The sequence below is a fragment of the Mandrillus leucophaeus genome, unplaced genomic scaffold, assembly GCF_000951045.1.
Source record: "Mandrillus leucophaeus isolate KB7577 unplaced genomic scaffold, Mleu.le_1.0 Scaffold50, whole genome shotgun sequence".
NCBI classification, from domain to species: Eukaryota; Metazoa; Chordata; class Mammalia; order Primates; family Cercopithecidae; genus Mandrillus; species Mandrillus leucophaeus.
This window is the reverse complement of record NW_012105365.1, coordinates 552640-573380: the sequence shown is the minus strand read 5'-3', so window position 1 is coordinate 573380 and position 20741 is coordinate 552640. Positions and strand designations below refer to the sequence as shown.

The 20741-nt window shown below is 35.5% G+C and overlaps 1 protein-coding gene across 4 annotated transcripts in view; it reads left to right on the top strand.

The window, feature by feature from the left end:
- The window catches only part of CDK14 (cyclin-dependent kinase 14), a 603701-nt gene that overhangs the window by 369868 nt on the left and 213092 nt on the right, over window positions 1-20741 (top strand). For all 4 annotated transcript variants that reach the window (XM_011996009.1, XM_011996010.1, XM_011996011.1 and 1 more), the window contains one exon: window positions 16924-17017. In XM_011996009.1, coding sequence (XP_011851399.1) covers window positions 16924-17017 — 94 coding nt within the window. The remainder of the gene's footprint in view (window positions 1-16923; window positions 17018-20741) is intronic.

Here is a 20741-nt window from a genome sequence, read left to right as displayed (position 1 = left end):
GCATACATTAGAGATACAGTTTTCAAATTCTTAGTATTTTGAAAATGCCTTTATTCTGCTTTCACAAATGATTGATATTTGGCTAAGTGTACATCATTAATGATAATGTGTAACTTGAATACTAATTTTTTCCTCAGAATTTTCGGTACATTATTTTATTTCCCTAGAGCTTCTGGTATTGCTGCTGAGAAGTGTGATTCCATTCTCGATCATTTGTGTGCCCCCTCATACTTCCTCTCTGGAGGGAATTAGGTTCTTCTCTCTATCCCTGGTATTCCAGAATTTCATGATGATATTGCTTTGGTAGTGTCTTTTTCTATTGGTGCTGGGTAAGTTTCCTTCAAGATAAAGACTAATGTGTTCTAGTTCTTAGAAAACTTCTTGAATTTCTTTTTAAAAAATGATTTCTTCCATCCTCTCTGTCTTCACTTTCTAGAAAATTTGTATTACTTTGATATTGGAGCTCCTTTCTTAATCCTCTATTTTCTAAAGTCTTTTATATAACTTTTTATCTTACAAACCTTCTATTTTTAAAAAAACATTCAGCTTCCATATATAAAATTGTTCTTGCTTCCTTTCCTTCTGATCTCTATTTCTTAAACATGGGGATGGGGACATTTTTTTTTTTGCTTTTCATTTACTTTTGTACATTAAGCACTATAAATCTATACACTTAGAAGGGCCCAATTAACCAGTCAGTTCATTGTATATTGTTCAGGCAAAGAGCTAAACTTCTGTTTGGGAGGTCCTCAGATGTCAGTATCTTAAGGCTTATTCTTTGTTCCTCTTCACATGCTGATTACAAGCAGCTAACATCCTCAAAGCAGAGTGGAAAAGGGAGCTGATGGTCACATACATCAGTAAACACATTTTTCACTTGATTTCCCTTTTTTTTCACTCAGTGCCTCGCCCTGCTCTCTACTGCAACTTTTGTCTTCAATTTGAGGCCTCCTGGGTTTAATGTCATGTACCCTGCTGATGTGTGTTTAGGGTGAGATAAGAGATAGTCAGAGAAGACCTATGAGGCAAAAGTTTGCTCTTCATACAAATTTTCATTTCTCCCCTCTGTCTCCAGCTGTCAGACTCAGCTTCACACTTTTTTCATACTGAACTTTTTCCAAGTTGCTGTAGGTAAATAATCTGACTATAACTTGAAGCTGTAACTGCCTGTGGTCTGCCTAGATTGTCATGTCTTCATCTACATCTTCTCAAAACAGGTTACCTCTCATGGACTTGTGCCTTCTCCTAAAGTTCTTTTATCCTTGTTTGAAATTTATTTCCTAACTGACACTTTGGTCACTTTGGAGAAGACAAATGCAGCCATGTTAGTGGGTGCTGCTTGAGGACAAGAACCAGGTCTTTCTCACCTTGAATGTCTTCATATTATGTAAGGTTGTCCAGAAGGGGTGAAAAGAGGGAAGGAGGAAGGTGGGAGGGAAGGGAGAGAGGTAGGGGGAGAGGGAGGGAATGAGGGAGGGAGGGAGGAAGGAAGGAAGCGAAGGAAGGAAGGAAGGAAGGAAAAGGAAAGGAAAGGAAGGCAGGCTGCTCATATTATATAAGGAGGGAATTAGGTTCATATTGTATAAGGATCTTTGTGGGAAGGGAGCTGCCCTAATTCCAGAGGTGTCCAGACAGGGAGATCTGTGCACGTTTTACCACATGCCCTGCTTTTGTTGATTATTTAATATTGGTGACTTTAACTGTGCACATTGACTACTAAGGGTCTTTGCCATGTAGACATTTGTGATTTTCCTGGGGCACACATTTAACTTGCCTATGCTGATGAGTGGGAGCCGATTAAATAGCATAATGCAGGCAGGAAATTCATGACTGCTGGCATCTTAGTGTGGTGATGGTTTATAATCCCTACCATTTAACTCTTAGTGAAATAACAAATTTATGAAAACAAACCTGAAAAGAAAGCCATTCACTGGTTGATGAGAAAGTGATGCAAGTTAATAAAATGTGAGGTCATAATTCTTAAAGAGATAATAATTTTACATGAGTGCATTACAGAAAGTAGTTCTTTGGATCTGTGGGCTGTATGAATCCAAAAAAAAGCTTGCTGTTAAAAACCAGCAAAAGTAGTGAAGCATTTTCAACAAGTGTTTAGGCAATAGAAAATTTCTAATTCAGTGAAGGTGAAAAAGTGAATTAACTTGTATGCACAGGAAAGACATGATTGAATGGAAATGTGATTGGAGAGAAACTAGGGGCCTCTATAAATGTCATTGTGTGACAATAGTTACTAAAGGTGCCTACTAGAATGTTACTAGGATGTCTACTTCGTATTGCTTATTGAAGGATGGAAATGGAGAATTCTGTGCTTGTTATTACAATTGTGAGTTAATTCCTCAGTACTGCATTACCTGGAGTGTATTTTAATTAAGAATCCCATTTTCGTTTGCTGGTATTTTGCTGTATGAATTACTATAACTTAAATGTTCTGGTGGGTTTCTTAATTTTAGATGCTGTATTATGTAATTGATAAACTTAGATGTGGGTCTTTTAAAAAATTTATTCTTCAAATGTTGTATCCTTAGATTCCTGTTGGTAGATGTCATTAAAAAAAAAAAAAAAGAAAAGAAATAAAGCAATAGTTGAAAAAGAACTAAACTTGAATTCAACTAAAACAACCTATCAGTGTCCAAGAAACAGCCTGCTAAATTTCATTAAAAATAAAACAAAACGTATTCATAGTATGTGACAGTCACTTAGTAATTACTAATGACTGAATCCGAGTAGCTTCCTATTTTCCTACACCCATGTGGGTAGCTCATCTTTTACTGTGGCATTTTCTAGTTCTCTGTATTTCTGTGTGAGACAATAGATTCCAAGAGTGGGATGTTTATATAATTGAATTTTCAGTTGAGCTTGGCAAAGCTTTTCTCATTTTTTTCTGATTGATGATTTAAATGGTTCTTCCTTTATTGTTAGCTTTTGCCATATTGGTTTTTGAATACTTAATGTATTCATAGCCTAATGGAAACGCCAACAGATGAAAAACTTTATTATAGAAATAAATAAATTTCTATCTATTTGTGACCATTTTATAACACCTGAAATTAGAGGTGCTTGTTTTTGTTTGTTTGTTTTTTCTCACACACTGCGTGTGGTTGGTGGTAACACAGAAAAAAACAAAACAAAACAAAATACAGCTCTAGAATCTCAGGGTAGCTCCCTTCCCACAAAAATCTCCCTTTTACCTTGTTAGTCACTTCATTCATTTATTCATTCAGCAAAACATTACAGAATGTCGAGAGGCTCAAGGTGAGAAAGACCTGGTTCCTGCCCTCGAGCCTCGCCCACTAGCACTACTGCATTGTACAACCCCAAAGGCATCATTCAAGTTGTAATCTATGTGCAGTGGCCAGACTGCAAAGCTACATTCCAGGGCAAATATTTGGGAATATTCCAAGAAGCCCACAGACATCACTAAAAAAATGGGCCCTGATACTCTGTACTGGAAAGGTTTTTGCCTTTAGGTCTTGCATCTATTATCTAACATATTAGGTGGTTGTCAAGTATTTTACTGTAAAATATCAATCATCCAGTCATATATCTTAGTAGTGCCCATTTCAGCATTCTTATCCATAGTCCATCAAAGTCTAGCTATGCCATTTGATGACTGGAACTAAATATATCAACTTAACATAGTGTAAATTGAAGTTCAGAATTCTCCTTATAGTAGTATAATTTACATGGTTTTAGCAGTGATTTCTCTTCACAATATGCCACATGAAGTTTCTTGAAAAAGATTGCTTGATGTGTCTTTTGCTTTGATATTTAAGATAATTACCCATGAATAAATTTTTCCTAATTTCCTACATTATTGCATAAGGATTAATACATTTGCAGAGACAAGCCTTAAAATATGACTTCCTTATTTTGCATCAGCTGTCATATAAACAGAAATTAAAGATGTGCAAGGCTTATTAATTTTCTTTTTTTCTCGTTCTGCCTGATCTATGCTTATTCCTTAGAGAAGGGCCGTCATTGGTAGAGTTTTAAATGAACTATCAAATGGAACTTCTTTCATTGTTCCATAATACAAGAAATAATATTTCTCTCCTATTTCTTGTAATATTTTTCATTTTTTTCTTATAGTAGTCCTCAGTGAGGGCATTTCCTATTTTTATTTTTATATTAATTGTGACTGGTTGCTGGATGTAAACAGTCCAAATATTCCCTATTATCTGTGTAACCTAGAGTTATTACTTTAAGACTCCATCTCTAGAGTCTTCATTATCCATGGGAGTCTGTGTTGAATTTTTAAGCTTTTTTTTTTTTTTTTTTGAGACCAAGTCTCACCCTGTCACCCAGGCTAGAGTGTCGTGGTGCAATCTCGGCTCACTGCAACCTCTGCCTCCCAGGTTCAAGCAATTCTCCTGCCTCACCCTCCTGAGTAGCTGGGATTACAGATATGCGTCACCATGCCCAGCTAATTTTGTATTTTTAGTAGAGACAGGGCTTCACCATGTTGGCCAGGCTGTTCTTGAACTCCTGACCTCAGGTGATCCACCCACCTCGGCTTCTCAAAGTGCTGGGATTAAAGGTGTGAGCCACCGTACCCGGCCAAATTTTTAAGCATTTTTTAAACACAGCCAACATCTTATTTTCAGTGCATTAGGAATGATGGTAGACTTCAGTTTTCTAGGGTAGTTTTACTGTGTTCTCTGCCAAACCCTCTAATTTTGAAGATTTGGTTTTGATTTTAACTTTATCTTTGCTGGCATTTGTGTCACCTGGGAAGGAATCAAAGTTGCCATCTCTGTTTCCTCTTTTTTAACCTGACCAGGCTGACCAAATAAAGACAGGTTGTTCTGACTGCGGAGGCAGCATAGCATAATGAAGAGATTGCTAACCGTGTATTCAGGAGATGCAGTTTCTGATTCTGCGACCAACACTAAGACACTTAAACATATAATACAGCTTCCTTACATGTAAAAATCAAAACATTGTCTGAGGCCTTCTCAAAGGTACCTCTATCTCTAAATGTTAACATTTGAGTAAATTGTACAGTGGAGGGAAAGGTTTCCATGGAGACTGCTGGAGTTCCTTTGGAGTCTCTTAGAAATGAAGTTAGAGTTTAGATATTTTGGTGAAATTACTGAGTTGATTTTTTTTAGTGTTTAATTTCATATGATAATATTAGCTCTAAATCAAATGCCTTTTTCTGTTGCAGTATCTTGTGTGTACTCCTCAGACTAGTTTATGCAATTCATTCATTTATTCCCTCATTTTAAAGATACTTACTGAACACCTATTTTGTACAAAGCAGTTTGTGAGATCTTGGAGCTGAAAAGATGAGAAAGATCTATTCGTGCCTTCAAGGTCACAGGGAAAGACAGTGTGATGAGCCATAGCACAGGTATATGGTTAAGACAGTGGCAGCTCAGAGGTGAAGGTGATAGATTTGTCCTTGGGGAATGATTAAGAGGGTCAGGAGAGGCTTCACCCAGTGGTAATTACTCTGCCTGACTTCTCAAAGCCATATTTCCAAGCTGACAAAGCTAGGTTTGAAGGACATGTAGATCATGCCATGGACAAAGATGAACAGGTGAAATATCTGGTGTTTTGTGGATAGAGATGGAGGATAGGATTTCAGAAGCATTCGAAAAGGACGGTAAGGAGGAAGAGAGGAAGCGGTTGGAGATCAGATTGTAGAAGTATTTAGAAATACTTAGGATGTGGACAACTTGATGACTGTATACACATAGTGAAGAAAAAAAAAAAAAGGCAAAAGATTTTAGATGATTCCTGGATCTGGTAAATGGACGAGACAGCAAAAATACAACTTTGCCATTTCATTAGAAAAAAATAATAATAAATGTACATAGCACTTAAAGTGTAGAAGCAAAAATTATCATTGGAACATAAGGAACATTTATGCTGGTTGGTACTTTAAGATGGTTGGGCTTCTCAGTCTTCCCTGTTAGTTTTATTGCTGATGTAGATCCTAGTAAGAGGATTCTAATCACTTGCCTGGTGCCTCCCTCCAAGTCAGCAGCAGGCCATCCTGGGCCTTGAGTCTACCGAACTATATTAGCTTCCTGTACTTTATTTTTTACTTTTGTTTTTATTCTGATATGCTTAATTTGTAAGTAGAACTTCTTAGAAATATAATTTTGTTTCATAGTTGAAAAATAAATGTTACAGTTTCTCATTATATTAAAAGTTTATTGTTTTGAATCAAATGTTTTCTAAGATGGGCTTTTACCCACAATCTAGGGTTATATTTTCATTCCTTGAGAGTAAAATACTCCATAGAAGTATTTGACTAAGATATATTGTGCCTATCTGTGCCTAATGAAGCACTAACCACAGTAAATGATGAGTGGCAGTTTAATCAATTCGGCTTCTTCAGTAGTCACCAAGGGCATGCAGAATGTAATTTTTTAATCTTTCACTTTTCAAATACTGCAAATGCCAAAATGAAAAGATTAAGTCTGTTATATGTAGTAAATTTTCTTTCAGAATATAGAAAAAAGTCACTTTTTAATTTTCATCTTTTTGAAGCTGACCTCCTAGGGGAAGAAAGTTCTTTGGTCTATTTTACAAATATATACATTCCTTCAGAGAAGAGTAAGATAAATAAATGGCTACTCTGGTGCATCAAATAGTTCTAGCTTTAACTCCTTAATGGTTTATTTCAGTGAACCATGGCTAAATAAAATTACCTATTAGGTTAATTAATGTGGAAGCATTCTGAGCTTGTATTGCATCCCTGTGTGTTAAATTTAGATTATGTTTTGCATTTAATCTAACTCATTTCAGTGATCTCCTCTTTCTTGGTTATTCCTTTGGCTGGAGCTTGAATATATGTTCAGAGAATTGATCTGAGTTATAAAACTCCATTCAAAACAGAATTACCCAAATTCCTTTACATTCTTGCCCCTTGGTACCTGATTTTGAGAACAGCAGCATCAACATGGCTTGGAAGCTTGTTAGAAATGCAGGATCTCAGGCCTCAACCCATACGCAGTAATTAGAATCTGAATTCTAAGAAGATCCCCACGTGGTTAGCATACACATTAAAGGATGAGAAGCACTGCTTCAAGTACTATTTTTGGAAGGATACATAGGATTCGAGGAAATTTCTGATGCCAGCATAATGTCAAAAGGCAGAAAGGCAAGAGAACTAACCTGTAGTGAGTTATGGTTCTGTTCATCTGCTTGCCTCCTGTCAGAATCAGAAACAGCTTGACACTCCCTTTTTTTCATATGCTTCTTTCCAAAGGTTTTGACAATTTAGATGGCTCTGAATGGCTCTAAATAATTTTCTAAACTTGAGAAGAGGCCTCTTACCACTTTCAGTTAGGTAATTGTGTATAAGAAGGGGCAGGTCTCCCCCCACCGTAATAGTCTAAGTTTGATGAGTCATTGTTCCTGCTGCACATATGGCAGTGCACGGGCAGTGCTGTGTCATGATCCCTCTAGAACTGAAACTGTCACTCTGCTTGAAGCTTTCGGTCCTAAGGAATCCCAAGCCTTTCCTAACACATGGATGAAATAAAAAACTAAAATCTAGGCAATGTTTTCTGACATTTACATTGCACCGTATTTTAAAATATTAGAGTCTTTCTACATTATCTGCTGAGATTGAGCCAAACATTTGCCTTGAGAATTAGGGAAGAAGGAGAACAATGTTTTATTTTTTTGATATCTTAATCCAACCAAAATTAGATTAATGTCAACTAGAGAAATAATAACCTTTAGGTCTTATTCTGCTTCCTCATGTGATATAATTATTTATTGAGTTAATTACCATCTAGTTAACAATATCTTTTTGAGAAAATTGACTGAGTATAGTCCACTGAAAATATCATGGATCAAATGCAGATTTTTTTATTATGCATGCTGATGGATGTAATTAATCCATATTTTAGTTGAAAGATATAAAGTTATCCTACACCATAAAATCCCAACAGGACTATGATGAACAGATACATACATGACAAGGCATATTAGCTGGTGCCTTTTTGACCTAACCCTATTTCATTCAGGTCTGGTTATGTTGCCGTATCTCCAAAACCCCTATCAGTCATTTGGATTATATTTTTAAAAGTAAAAGACCAAATCTTTGTTCTAAGAAAGGTGATGATGGCTACTACATTTACAAGTAAATAAATAAATTGCAGTTGTAGAAAGTATCATGGAGAGCACAGAGTTAGGGGACCTAACATAGTCTAAGAGATCCAGGAGGCCTTCCCACAGAACTAACCCTGAACTTGTCTTTCCCTGTTCTAATGGAGGAAAGTTCTTACTCCTTCCCTATGAATTCCATTTTTTTCTATGTATTACACACTCCACCCCACCATTTCCCCAAATATAGTATTTTAAATAAATCTTTTCACCTTGAATTCCTTTGCCATAGAGTATATGTATATATATATTTTCAAATACTTTCATATGAAATTTTTAATTTAATTTTTTAATTGACAATAATTTACATATTTATGGGGTACATAGTGATGTTTTGATACGTATGATATATAGTGATAAGATCAGGGTAATTAGCCCATCCCTCATATAAACTCATATAAAACATTTATCATTTCTTTGTGTTGGAAACATTCAATATCTTCTAGCCATTTGAAACTATATAATATAGTATTATTGTTATAGTCTTAATAATATATATAGTATATGTTACATATAATATAGTCTTATTTTCTTAACTATAGTCATCCTGCAATGGTATAAGACACAGGAACTTATTCCTTCCTTCTGGCCATAATTTTGTATCTTTTAATAAATCTCTCCCTATACTTTCCTTCCCTACCCTTACCAGCCTCTAGTATCTTCTGTTCTACTTTTTACTTCTACAACATTGACTTTTTTTAGCTTCCATATATGAGTGAGAACATGCGGTGTTTAACTTTCTGTTCCTGGCTTATTTCACTTAACATAATGTCCTCCATTTCTATCTATGTTGTCACAAATGACAAGATTTCATTCTTTTTTATGGCTGAATAGTATTCATTGTGCTTGTAGACCACATTTTCTTCATACATTTATCTGTTGTTGAACACCTAGCTTCATTTCCTATCTTGGCTATTGTGAATAGTTCTGCAGTAAACATGGGGGTGCAAATGTCTCTTCAATATACTGATTTTCTTTCCTTTGGATAAATTCCCAGTAGTGGGATGGCTAGCTCATATGGTAGTTCTATTTGTAGTTTTTTGAGAAACCTCCATACAGTTCTCCATAGAACATTCCCACCAACAGTATATAAGAGTTCCCTTTTCTCCACATCCTCATCAGCATTTGTTTTTTTTTTTTATCTTTTTCATAATGGCCATCATAATTGGAGTGAAATGTCTTATCGTGATTTTGATGAGAATTTCCCTGATGATTAGTGATGTTGAGCACTTTTTCATGTTTCTTGGCCATTTGTGTGTCTTCTTTTGGAAAATGTCTGTTCAGATCATTTGTCCTCCCTTTTTTTTTCTTTTAAAGAGACAGGGTCCTTCTCTGTCACTCAGGGTGGAGTGCAGTAGTGCAATCATAGCTCACTGCAGCCTCAGTCTCCTGGGTTCCAGCAATCCTCCCACCTCAGCCTCTTGAGCCGCTGAGACTACAGGTGCAGTCCCACCATGCCTGGCAATTTTTTTTTTTTTTTAATTTTTTGTGGAGACAGTCTTGCTATGTTACCCAGATTGGTCTGGAACTCCCTAGTCTCAAGCGATTCTCCCACCTCAGCTTCCAAACTGCTGGGATTACAGGCATCGACCATGGCCCCCGGCCTCATCGACCCATTTTTAAATAAGATTGTTTTTTCAATGTTGAGATGTTTGAGTTCCTTATATATTCTAGATATTAATCCCCTGTCATATAAATAGTTTGCAAATATTTACTCTCATTTTGTGGGTTGTTCTTTCACTCTGTTGATTGTTTCACTCTGTTTTCCTGCATGTAGCTACATTCCTACCCCACTGTATAAAAACTCAGTAAGTCAGTTGGGGAGAAGGATTTGAGACTTATGTCCTGTCTGTACAGAAGCTTTAAGTGTAGAAGTTTTTGGTTTGATATAATCCCATTTGTTTATTTTTGCTTTTGTTGCCTGTGCTTTTGATGTTCTATTCATAAAATCTTTTCCCAGATCAATGTCCTGAAGTGTTTCCCCTATGTTTTCTTCTAGTAGTTTTATAGTTTTGGGCCTTATGTTTAAGTCTTTAATCATTTTGAGATGATTTTGTATACTGTGAGGTGTGGAAGTCTAGTTTTGTTCTTCTGGATAAGAATATCCAATTTTCCCAGCAGCACTGATTGAAGAGCTTGTCATTGTCCTGTGAGTGTTCTTGGCACTGTTATCAAAACACCAGGGGTTCAGCCTAGGTCCCATTTGCCTGCTGCACAGAAAGCCACTGACTGAGACAATGAGTTTTGCCAGGGAAGAAGCCTTTGTTTGGGTGCTGCAGCTGAAGAGACAAGAGAAAAGTCTCAAATCCATCTCCCCAGCTGACTAAAATTGGGGGTTTATATAGTGGAGAAGGAATGTAGCTACATGCGGGGAAACAGGAATTAGGCAGAAATAAGGATGAGAAGTTTCAGTTCTGTAATACTGTTGGAGTTCTGAGTGTGGGTTTCCTGAGAAACAAACTCAGATAAGACAAATATGTTTCAAGTTTTAAGACCAGGAGATCAATTTCTATGTTTATTCTTTTAAAAAGTCCATAAGCATCAGACTTATGGGAAATCATGACATACCACTTGTGATGTTAACCTTTGTCACATGGCTGAGATAGTGTTTGCCAGTTTTCTCCATTGTGAATTTGCCATCCACACCCACTCTCCACTCCTACTTCCTTACTATACTCTTTAGAAACAAGTCACTAAGCTCAGCTCACACAGAATAGCCAGGGGAACGAGGGTTGCATTGCTTTTGATTCATTCAGCAAATATTTTTGAGCCCTTATTATGTGCCTGACACTCTGCTATGTCCTGGGAATAAGGTGATGTCCACAACCTTGTCCCTGATCTTGTAGATGTTCCATCTAGAGGAGACACACGCCCAAAAGCCAAATGCAATTGAACATTTTTAAGTGTTTTGAAGGGGACAAACTAGGAAAAGCAGGGTGAGACACTGGGGCTGGGGCTGTAAGGAGGAACTGCCTTACAGGTGGTCGCTGGGAAAGACATTTCTAAGTGGAGCTATTTGCACTAACCCCTGAACAACAAAAAGCAATTAACCAGGTACAGAGAAGGCAAAGGGAACAACAATCCATGCAGAGATCCTGGGATGGGAAGGAGTGTGGCAAGTTTTATGAGAGGACAGTGGAACAGCATGGCTGGAGCAGAGAAAATCTAATGTGGATACAGACGTGATGTAAATTTGGAGATAGAAGTCAGTCGCACAGCATGTGGAGGCTTCACTGCCTGCAGCCTCTACTGTTGATTTTAAGGAAGAAAAAAGTTCAAGGGATAATTTTAAAAACTGGATTCCTCTCCTTTTGTCAATATAGGGGCACACGTGTAGGGTATGAGTAGAAAGAAAACAGGTGGAAAGAAAATCCTCTGAAATCAGGATAGAACCAGCATAATTTTGGAAACCCCTTATGTTTATAAAATTAAAGTTAACAGGTAAAATTTTCTAATGTTTATAAAATAAAAGGTAGTACTTCCAAGCATGATATAATGCTTCCCTATCTTCTAAATATAAAATAGAAACTTTTTTAAAGTTAGTAAAATAAACTGTCCTTCTTCTCCCTCTCATGATACATATCAGCTCACCAAATTCTCTATTTTGGGAAAAAGTTAGATGGTACCTTATTTAAAAACATCACTACACATATTTTCTCCCAATTTATTTCTCAGTTCAAAACACTTTGGAGATTAAAATATCTATGTTCAAGTTTAAAATATCTACTAATTTTTGACAAAATGCAGGAAACTTCTAAGGCATATTTTATTACAGGAAAACTGCTAAAGAGAGTAGTGAAAAAACAGATCATACTTAAGAGATTATTTCTACTAATTACTTACAAATAATCATGACATATTATACTTTCTTTATTTGTTTTTCCATAACTGATTAGGATGACTTCTTCTATTACTGTGTTTTTTTGCAAGTGGAGCATAACATAGGTCAAGATTTCACAAACTTTGTAAAGGGCCTGATGGTAAAAATTTAGGTTTTGCAGGACATGTGGTTTCTGTAGCAACTACTTACCTTTGTCATTTCGATGAGAAAGCAGCCATACATGGTACCTAAATGAATGAGTGTGGTTGTTTTTCATTAAAGCTTATTTATAGATACTGAAATTAGAATTTCAGGTAATGTTCATATGTCACCAAATATTCTTCTTTTGATATTTTTCAAGCATTTAAAAATGTAGAAGCCATTCTTAGAATGGAATATGGACTTCTGCTCTCTTTTTAGATTTTTCTTCTCTTGTCCACATAGAGCCATAACAACAGCAGTTAGCTCTCTAAAGTTTCTTCAGTTTATTAGACCCTTTTTTCTCAACCTGGAATATTTCCATTCCCAGTGCCATCACTCCGTAATCCAACCAGCTTGCACTTGTCTAGCCCTTTCAGGCATTAAGCATCCTTGCTAACCCTACACTCTGAGCTAAGCATGTCCTCTCATGCTGAAGGAACTGTGTAAACTGAAATACGTTCGAATTACTGTGTTTATACCATACAGATCTGCTAAACAGAATCTTTATGGAGGTTTTCCCAAAATTAACAACAGTCCTAAAAGTTTACTGACCTCACCAACAATGAGAAGTGAAGCTGAGAAAAAAAAATTCCGAACTATTAGACATACCCCCAAACCAATGTTCACCATCATGCTAGAGGAAAGTCTAAGTTATCTCTACATTCTCGTTACAAAAAATGTTACTATAGAATTGTCATAAGAAGAATTAATTAAGATTATATAGCCAAAATTATAGAAAGAAATGTATTAGAGATTTATCAGATAAAGATAAATGTCAGATAGTTAATTTTACATTGTTTTCCTAAATATCAGATTCTTTATTGCATTTGTTACCTTTTAAAATTTTGTGATTGCTTTTGACTGATTTGCTCATTCTAAATGCACTTTTATGGCCAATTTTTAGTTATAATTTTATAATCTTTTTAATAACAAAAACTCCCAGATTATGTAAGTTTCAATACTAAAAGATTGTCTGTCTCTGGTTGTACTGACAACAAATTGTCAATTCTGCTTAAAATTGTGTTTTGAATTGTGATGAAAAAAATCATTCATATACCTGAGACATAAATTAAATTGGGAAATGTTTAGTTCAAAAAAATTGAAGAATCTGTGAGCCTCGGTGGGTGTTTATATATTACCTTACTGGGGAACTAATCCTAAAATAAGAGTTTGAGCATACTGCATCCTGTGACACCTTTGATTGTAAGCTTTTGTGACCAGTTCTTATTCTTGAAAAATTTAGACTAAGTAGGTGATAATTACATAATTATTCAAATTCTCAAAAGAAGGAACAAAGGAGATATTTCCTGATATAAGATTATGTATCATAAATTATAGTGCTTAAGTGGATGAATTTTTTTTTTCTCAGTAAACCATTCAGTGCAGTCAATTTAATCCATTGAGAGAGGGAGCATGGGGCTAATGGAGGGTAGAAAGAGGTGTGGGGAAAGCAGACACTAGTTCTTTCTAATAAATTGAGGAACTCTTATTGCTGTATGGCAATAAGGCAGTCCAGTAATAAGGAATTCTGTTATATTCATATGTTGATATGTTTTATACATGTACTTTTTATTTTCTTTTACATTTTATCTCTTTTTGTGAGTCCTTTAAGTGTAATTCCCTCAGCTTCTTTAGTACATCCTCAAGCATCTTTGAAAAAGATGATGTCATAGGAAACATCCACTAGAAACGAAAATCCAAGTCTTAGCCAGCTAAGCAGATAAGAGCCTATAAAAATGCTACATCATTCCATTCCAGCTGAATAGAATTGCAGCATAGATTTGTCTTTTAATCGTTCTAAGTAACATATTATGGAGATGATATAGACTAAACACAAGTAGTGCTAAAATAAATTCTATAAGTAGTTCTGGCAATGTAATAGTTACTTTCCTAGCCAGCCTAGCTATGTACATAATGGGGGTGGCTATGTCTTCTGCTAAGGCTCCTCACACTCTGAGCTGCAGCTTATGGTGGGAAAAAATGAAGACCGAAAAGTAAAGAGCAGAGAGGATACGCTGAGTGTAAAAAAGGAAGGTGCAGGTAGCTATTTAAGATCCAAGGTATTTTATTGTATAAACTTAAATAAGAAGAAAATAGTCTTAGAAAAGAATTCCTGACAGAAAAATTTGGAAAGCCACCATACTGAAAATTTAAGTAGACTTAACCAGACATCTGAAGCCCTAATATTTATAAGCACATCATTGTGTTTTAATATGCTAATAAAATAATTCTCTTGATACCTATGTTGTCTTTCAAATCTAAAATGAAAACATGTTGTGTAAAAACCCATCTACCTAGAACGCTGGTTTGGAATTATTTACTACTTAAATAAAATTACATCCTATGATATAAAATGGCATTTGTTTGTTTTGAGTCATTTTAACACTGTATATTATTGGTGTTTACTTTGAATAAGAATCATGTGGTACAATAGGGAAGCAATTTCTGCAAATACATCACTTCTTTAATTCAAAACACTGTTTATATACAACTGTGATAACAACTGGAGTAGCTTTAGAGAAGTAGGTCACTTGGTCTTAACCCTTAGGTTTCTGAAATAAAGACTCAAGGGTTTGCTTGCCCTAAATTGAGTATGGGGGTGCAGCAGTGGAAGAAGTGTCCCAATATGTTCATGGTTTTATTAGAATACTTGCAGGAAACATAAACCCATTCAAATACAGCCAATGTAAAAATCTGGAGAATTTCCAGGAGGTAGAGAGTTCTAAAAAACAAAACAAAACAAAACTGGATCATCTGAACATCTAAGCCTGCAGAAGTCAAGAACCTAGTCAGTTCAGGGGAGTTCATCTGCAGGAATGTGTAGCCATTCATGCCACTTCCCTGACACTAATGTGATTTAGCCATCTACATATGCTAGTTTCTTACCATACTGCCCTATTCTCCAGAGGAGCAGAAGTATCTAAGTGGCTCCCTGTCCATACTATGGGTTGGTTATTCCTTTTGGGCGAGGTGCAAGATGCAGCAGTCTGAGAGGCAAGGCCTTTTGATTTACTGGACTAACTTGCTAGGTGGGAACTGTGAGATTGGCAGGTCAAGCTGCGAAAGAATGTCAAGCATAGTAGATGGCTGATATATTGAGTAAGGGCTTAATCCATAAGCTCATAAGGGGAGCAATTCTGTCTGCTGAAAGATCCATGAAAGGTATCACAGAGGAGATGCATTTAAACAGGATTATAGTGGTTGAGTTGGAATTCGCTATCAAGAGCAAATAGGCGAAGAAGGAGGGTACTCTAGGTAGTGAAGCAATTTGAGTAAAATGGTATAAGTTTATGCTTGGCACTCAGGTACATCAGTCTGGCTCAGCGATTCTCACTGTAGCTGCCCTGAATCATCTGAGCAGCCCATGTGGATGCCTGAGCTCCAACCTAGATAAATTGAAACAGGATCTCTGGGGTTTGTGGTCAGAGATATGCAGTTTCTTAACCTTCTCCAGGTGATTCTAATGCAAAGAGGATTGAGAACCACTGAAGGTCTAGAGGCTACAATACTTTATGAGTTTGTGAAATATAGTTGGAAAAGGATGTTTGAACATGACTGTGAGGACTCATATATCAAGCTAAGGACTTAACTGTATTCTGTAAGTAATAGCACTAGAATGCACTATTTTATTGGTTTCCACCCTTTTCTGAGCCCAGTATAGTTGCATCTATTTAGAGTTATTTCAGGGCAGTAGATGGGGGCAGGAGGAGTGGGTAGGTTATGGGATCTAGGTGTACGTCACCTAGATAGCTCATGGTGCTCATTAAAAATACTGTTTATCAAATAACTCCATTAAAAATGGGCAAAAGACATGAACAGGCATTCTCAAAAGAAGACATACAAGCAGCCAACAAACATACTAAAAAATGCTCCACATCACTAATCATCAGAGAAATGCAAATCAAAACCACAGTGAGATACTATCTCACACCAGTCAGGATGGTTATTATTAAAAAGTCAAAAAACAACAGATGCTGGCAAGGCTACAGAGAAAAGGGAATGCTCATACACTGTTGGTGAAAATGTATAATAAATTAATTCAGCCACCATGGAAAGCAATTTGGAGATTTCTCAAAGAACTTAAAACAGAACTATCATACAACCCAGCAATCTCATAACTAGGTATATATCTGAAAGAAAACAAATCATTCTAAAAAAAAAAAGATACATGCACTCACGTATTCACCACAGCACTATTCACAATAGCAATGACATGGACTCAACCTAGGTGCCCACCAACAATGGACTGGAGAAAGAAAATGTGATACATACATACCATGGAATACCATGCAGCCATGAAAAAGAATGAAATAGTGTTGTTTGCAGCAACATGGGTGCAGCTGGAGGCCATTATGCTAAGTGAATTAACACAGGAACAGGAAACCAAATACTGCATGTTGTCATTCATAAGTGGGAGCTAAGCATCAGGTACTCATAGCATAAAAATGACCACAATAGAAACTAGAGACTACTAGAAGGAGGAGGAAGGGAGGGAGACAAGGGTTGACAAACTATTGGGTACTATGTATGCTCAGTACCTGGGTGATGGGATCATTCATACCTCAGACCTCAGAGTCACACAGTATACCCATGTAACGAACCTGCACGTGTACCCCTGAATCTAAAAAGTTAGAAGGAAAAAGAAAACTGTTTACCCGCTGCTTCTCTTCTGTAGGAGTGGATATTCTAATTCCAGATTTAGTTTTCCTAAGCAGAATGCATTGAAGTTTTGTAATTATTCTTTCTTCTCTCTTTAGGGGAGTAGGTTGCATCTTTGTTGAAATGATCCAAGGAGTTGCTGCTTTTCCAGGAATGAAAGACATTCAGGATCAACTTGAACGAATATTTCTGGTAAGTCCTTTACAGAGTATTTCTGAGAAAAAATGGTTTCTAATTAGTCACTTAATGACAAATTTTACAGCAGTCTGTGGAAAATAATTTAAAACAAATTTATTGTCACATTTGGTTCTAACATATTTTGGACCTTTGAAAAAGCAGGAAATCAGTTAAGAACTATGTTTTTATACTACTGTACATGAATAACATGTCAAAGTGGTAAGAAGGAACAGGGCGGGAGAGGCAATATAGAGAAAGTAATGGGTTAAAAATGACAGAAGAATTCCAAATAATTAATATAGATACTCCCTCCCCTTCATGTAGGTGGAGCTTAACTCCCCCGTCCCCCTTGACTGTGAGCTTTGATAACTTCCTTCCATAAAGCAGAGCATGGACAGTGGGAAGACGGTGACTTTACAATAGAGACACCAGTTAAACAGTACTTCAGTCAGGTTTTCCAAGGCTATCATCAGCAAAGATAAGTCATGTTAGTGGGGTGTACCCTTGATATGATGTGTTGATAATGGCAGCTCACCTCTGTGGTCTTCCTCCCCAAACCATAGCCCCAGTTAAATCGTAAAAAATACATCACACGAGCCAAAACTGACAGACATTCTACAAAATACATGACTAGTAGTCTTCAAAACTGTCAAAGTCATCAAAAACAAGGAAAGTTTGAGAAACTGTCATAAATCACAGGAGGCTAGGGGAGACATGACAACTCAATGTAATGTGATCTCCTGGATGAAATACTTGAAAGGAAAGACATTATTAAGTATGTTGTTCAGTTAATATCAGTGTACCAATGTGAGTTTCTTAGCTGTGACAAATGTACCATATTATGTAAGATTTTCACTAAAGAGGGAAACTGGGCGAGGGGTGTACATGAGCTCTCTGTATTATGTTTTGTAACTTTTCTGTAAATCTAAAACTATTCTAAAATTAAAAGCTTATTTAAACTTTTGAAAATCTGCAAAAAGTAAGTGTTCTGGAGCCAGACTATCTGGACTTATCACCCTTCTCTGTCACTTTTTAGCCATGGGACTTTCAGCAAAGGGGCTTATTAGTTCTCTGAGCTTTAGTTTTCTCATGGTTGAAATGAGGGATAATAATAGCACCTTCTTCATAGGTGGCTTTGAAGAATAATTGACTAATATATAAGTTCTTTTAGGACTCTGCTTGGCACATAGTAAATACTTTACATATATATAAATCATTGTTATTTTTATTACATCATTTTATGCCAAATACTTTTATTCAGTGGAGTTTCCACATTAGCTAATATTCATATAAACCTATAATTTAAAACATGAAATCAGAGTTAGACAAATTAAGTGCAACATTAAAATATAGCTATCATATTGAGAATAAAATCTGCAATAGAGCGTAGTGATACAAACTGAGGCTCCATCACTATTGTGTTCACCTTAATGTCAGCAATAAAATGGTAAGAAAAAAAGACTAGAAACTAGGAAATTAAAGCACATCTGATTCCTCTATGCAGCAGCCTATATCCCTGCGAGTCGCTGTGCGCTAACAACAAATGGACAATCAACAAAGTACCTAACATAGAAACCGTCCTCAAAGTGTTGTCCTGTTGGTTTTGTTCTTTCAGAAACCATCTGTATCCACTTCCTTTCAATTTTATTTTATTCGATATCTATAAATTCCCAAAAATGTTAACATGATTATAAAAATAGTGTATCTTTATAATGGAAAATTCCTACAGTGTCAAAATGAATAAAAGCTGAAAAATCACCCTTTGTCCTACCATGCAGAGAAAACCACATCTAGTACTTGGACATATACCTTCTATAGAGTTTTTCTATACATATTTGAAAAGATTGAATCATATCTTGTATATGCTTTTGGAACCAGCTATTTTCACTAAACAATTTGTAATTAGCACCTTTCAATGAAAAATAAATTCAGAAACCTATCATTCTTAATGACTGGGGAGTGTTTCGTTGTATGGATGAGACATTATTTACTTAACCAGCCCAATGTTGATAGCTTGTTTTCAGTTTTTCACTATAATAAAATGCTGCACAATCATCCTGTCAGTTAAGAATAATTATTAGAATAAGAAGACCTTATTTCAATAAAATTTAATTTATATAGATGTATTGACCATTTCTTCATATCCATCCCTTCATTTAAACTCATGAAGCCCCCTTTTCTCCCTGCTCCCAAGAACATCTCTTATTCACTTTACTGAGATTGTACTGTGTCTATAAAAATAATATAAAATAGTACTTTCCTATCCAAGATTAAATTACTCAATTTTATGGCCATTAGCATAAATGTGCAGCTTTTATAAACATGTTTGTTTTTTTGTTCTACTCAATACTTTACTTTTATTCAATTATTTTAAATAACTTTTTCACAATAATTTTCTTAAAAATATAAACTTTTCCATATATTTTGTATTGACAAAAATGGCCTAGAAGGAACTTCAGTGAGCTGTAGTGTATATACATTTTTATGCAAAAACATATCTCCAAATATTTAGCATTTTTATTTACATAAAGCTCCTGTATAATAATAATAGTATCACTAAATTATATGCTGATAATTTTCTAAACTTTAGACTCCACTTTTCACTCTCTGATAGCTGTTGAACAATAATTATGTAACTTGTCAAATTACTGATATCTGGTAGAATTATTACTATACTGTATTTGAAAGCAGAAAACTTTAAAAAGGGAATTGTACTGAAAGACATTGCTCCACCTATGTATTACTTTAGCTTGAATTATAAAGGAAAAGAAATTGTTATATAAGTGAGATATACAGCAACAGAACAAAAAAGTAAGTTTCATAAAAGCATAATTTATTGACATAGCTTAGTCAAAGCTTTCATTTGAAATCTTTAACAGAAGTAATTTCCATTGGGTAATGTCTTATTGGATTACTTCCTGTATGAAATTTTGCAATTATTTATTAATATTATGGCATTAGTTTCCTAATTTTATGGGTATTCGGAGACCTTTGAGCTATGACTAGGCTTTTAATAAGTCAGAGATATAAATCATTTTAAATTTCCCATGGGATTATTGATACACTAAACTACCATTGCTCTTGTTGGAGCACAGAGACCCACAAATGCAGATAAGCATCATGATTTATGGCAATAGTGCTTTCATTTACTGTAGTTATTTTACACATCTAATGCCTCTTACAATAAAATGTCCTTTGATAATTAGGAAATGAAGATCATCCTCTATATAAAATTACTGCTGTAGAATTAAATGATGCTATGTTTTGCCCTGAAGAATTAGACGAAGCCAGATAAAGAGAAATCTAAAGAATTCTTTCAACATTAAATGTTATCATTTTAAATATTTTATTTTCTCTACTGAATTGTTTAAATTTGCAAGTATTAGCTATATTATCACACAAGTAGACTCTCTCAAGACTGGTGTGATCCTTGGAGGAGGAAATTTTATAAACCCAGTATGGTTAAATCACTGAGAAAAAATAAATGCTTTTCCTCTGTGACCTTTTATGTCTAATCTTGGAAGGAATGACTATTAAATAGTGATTAAATCCACTTTAACAGGCCTCTAATATAAACTGCCAGAGACTCTTTTCTAAAGTGGCAGTTGGATATCTAGCCTCTGGTAAAGCATTGCCAAGGAGATAATCAACTTTGAAAAGTCATGAAACATGGGATTATTTGGTTTGTTTTGTGTTTTAATACGTGGATTAAGTTCATTCATTTGCCTGTGAACTGTAC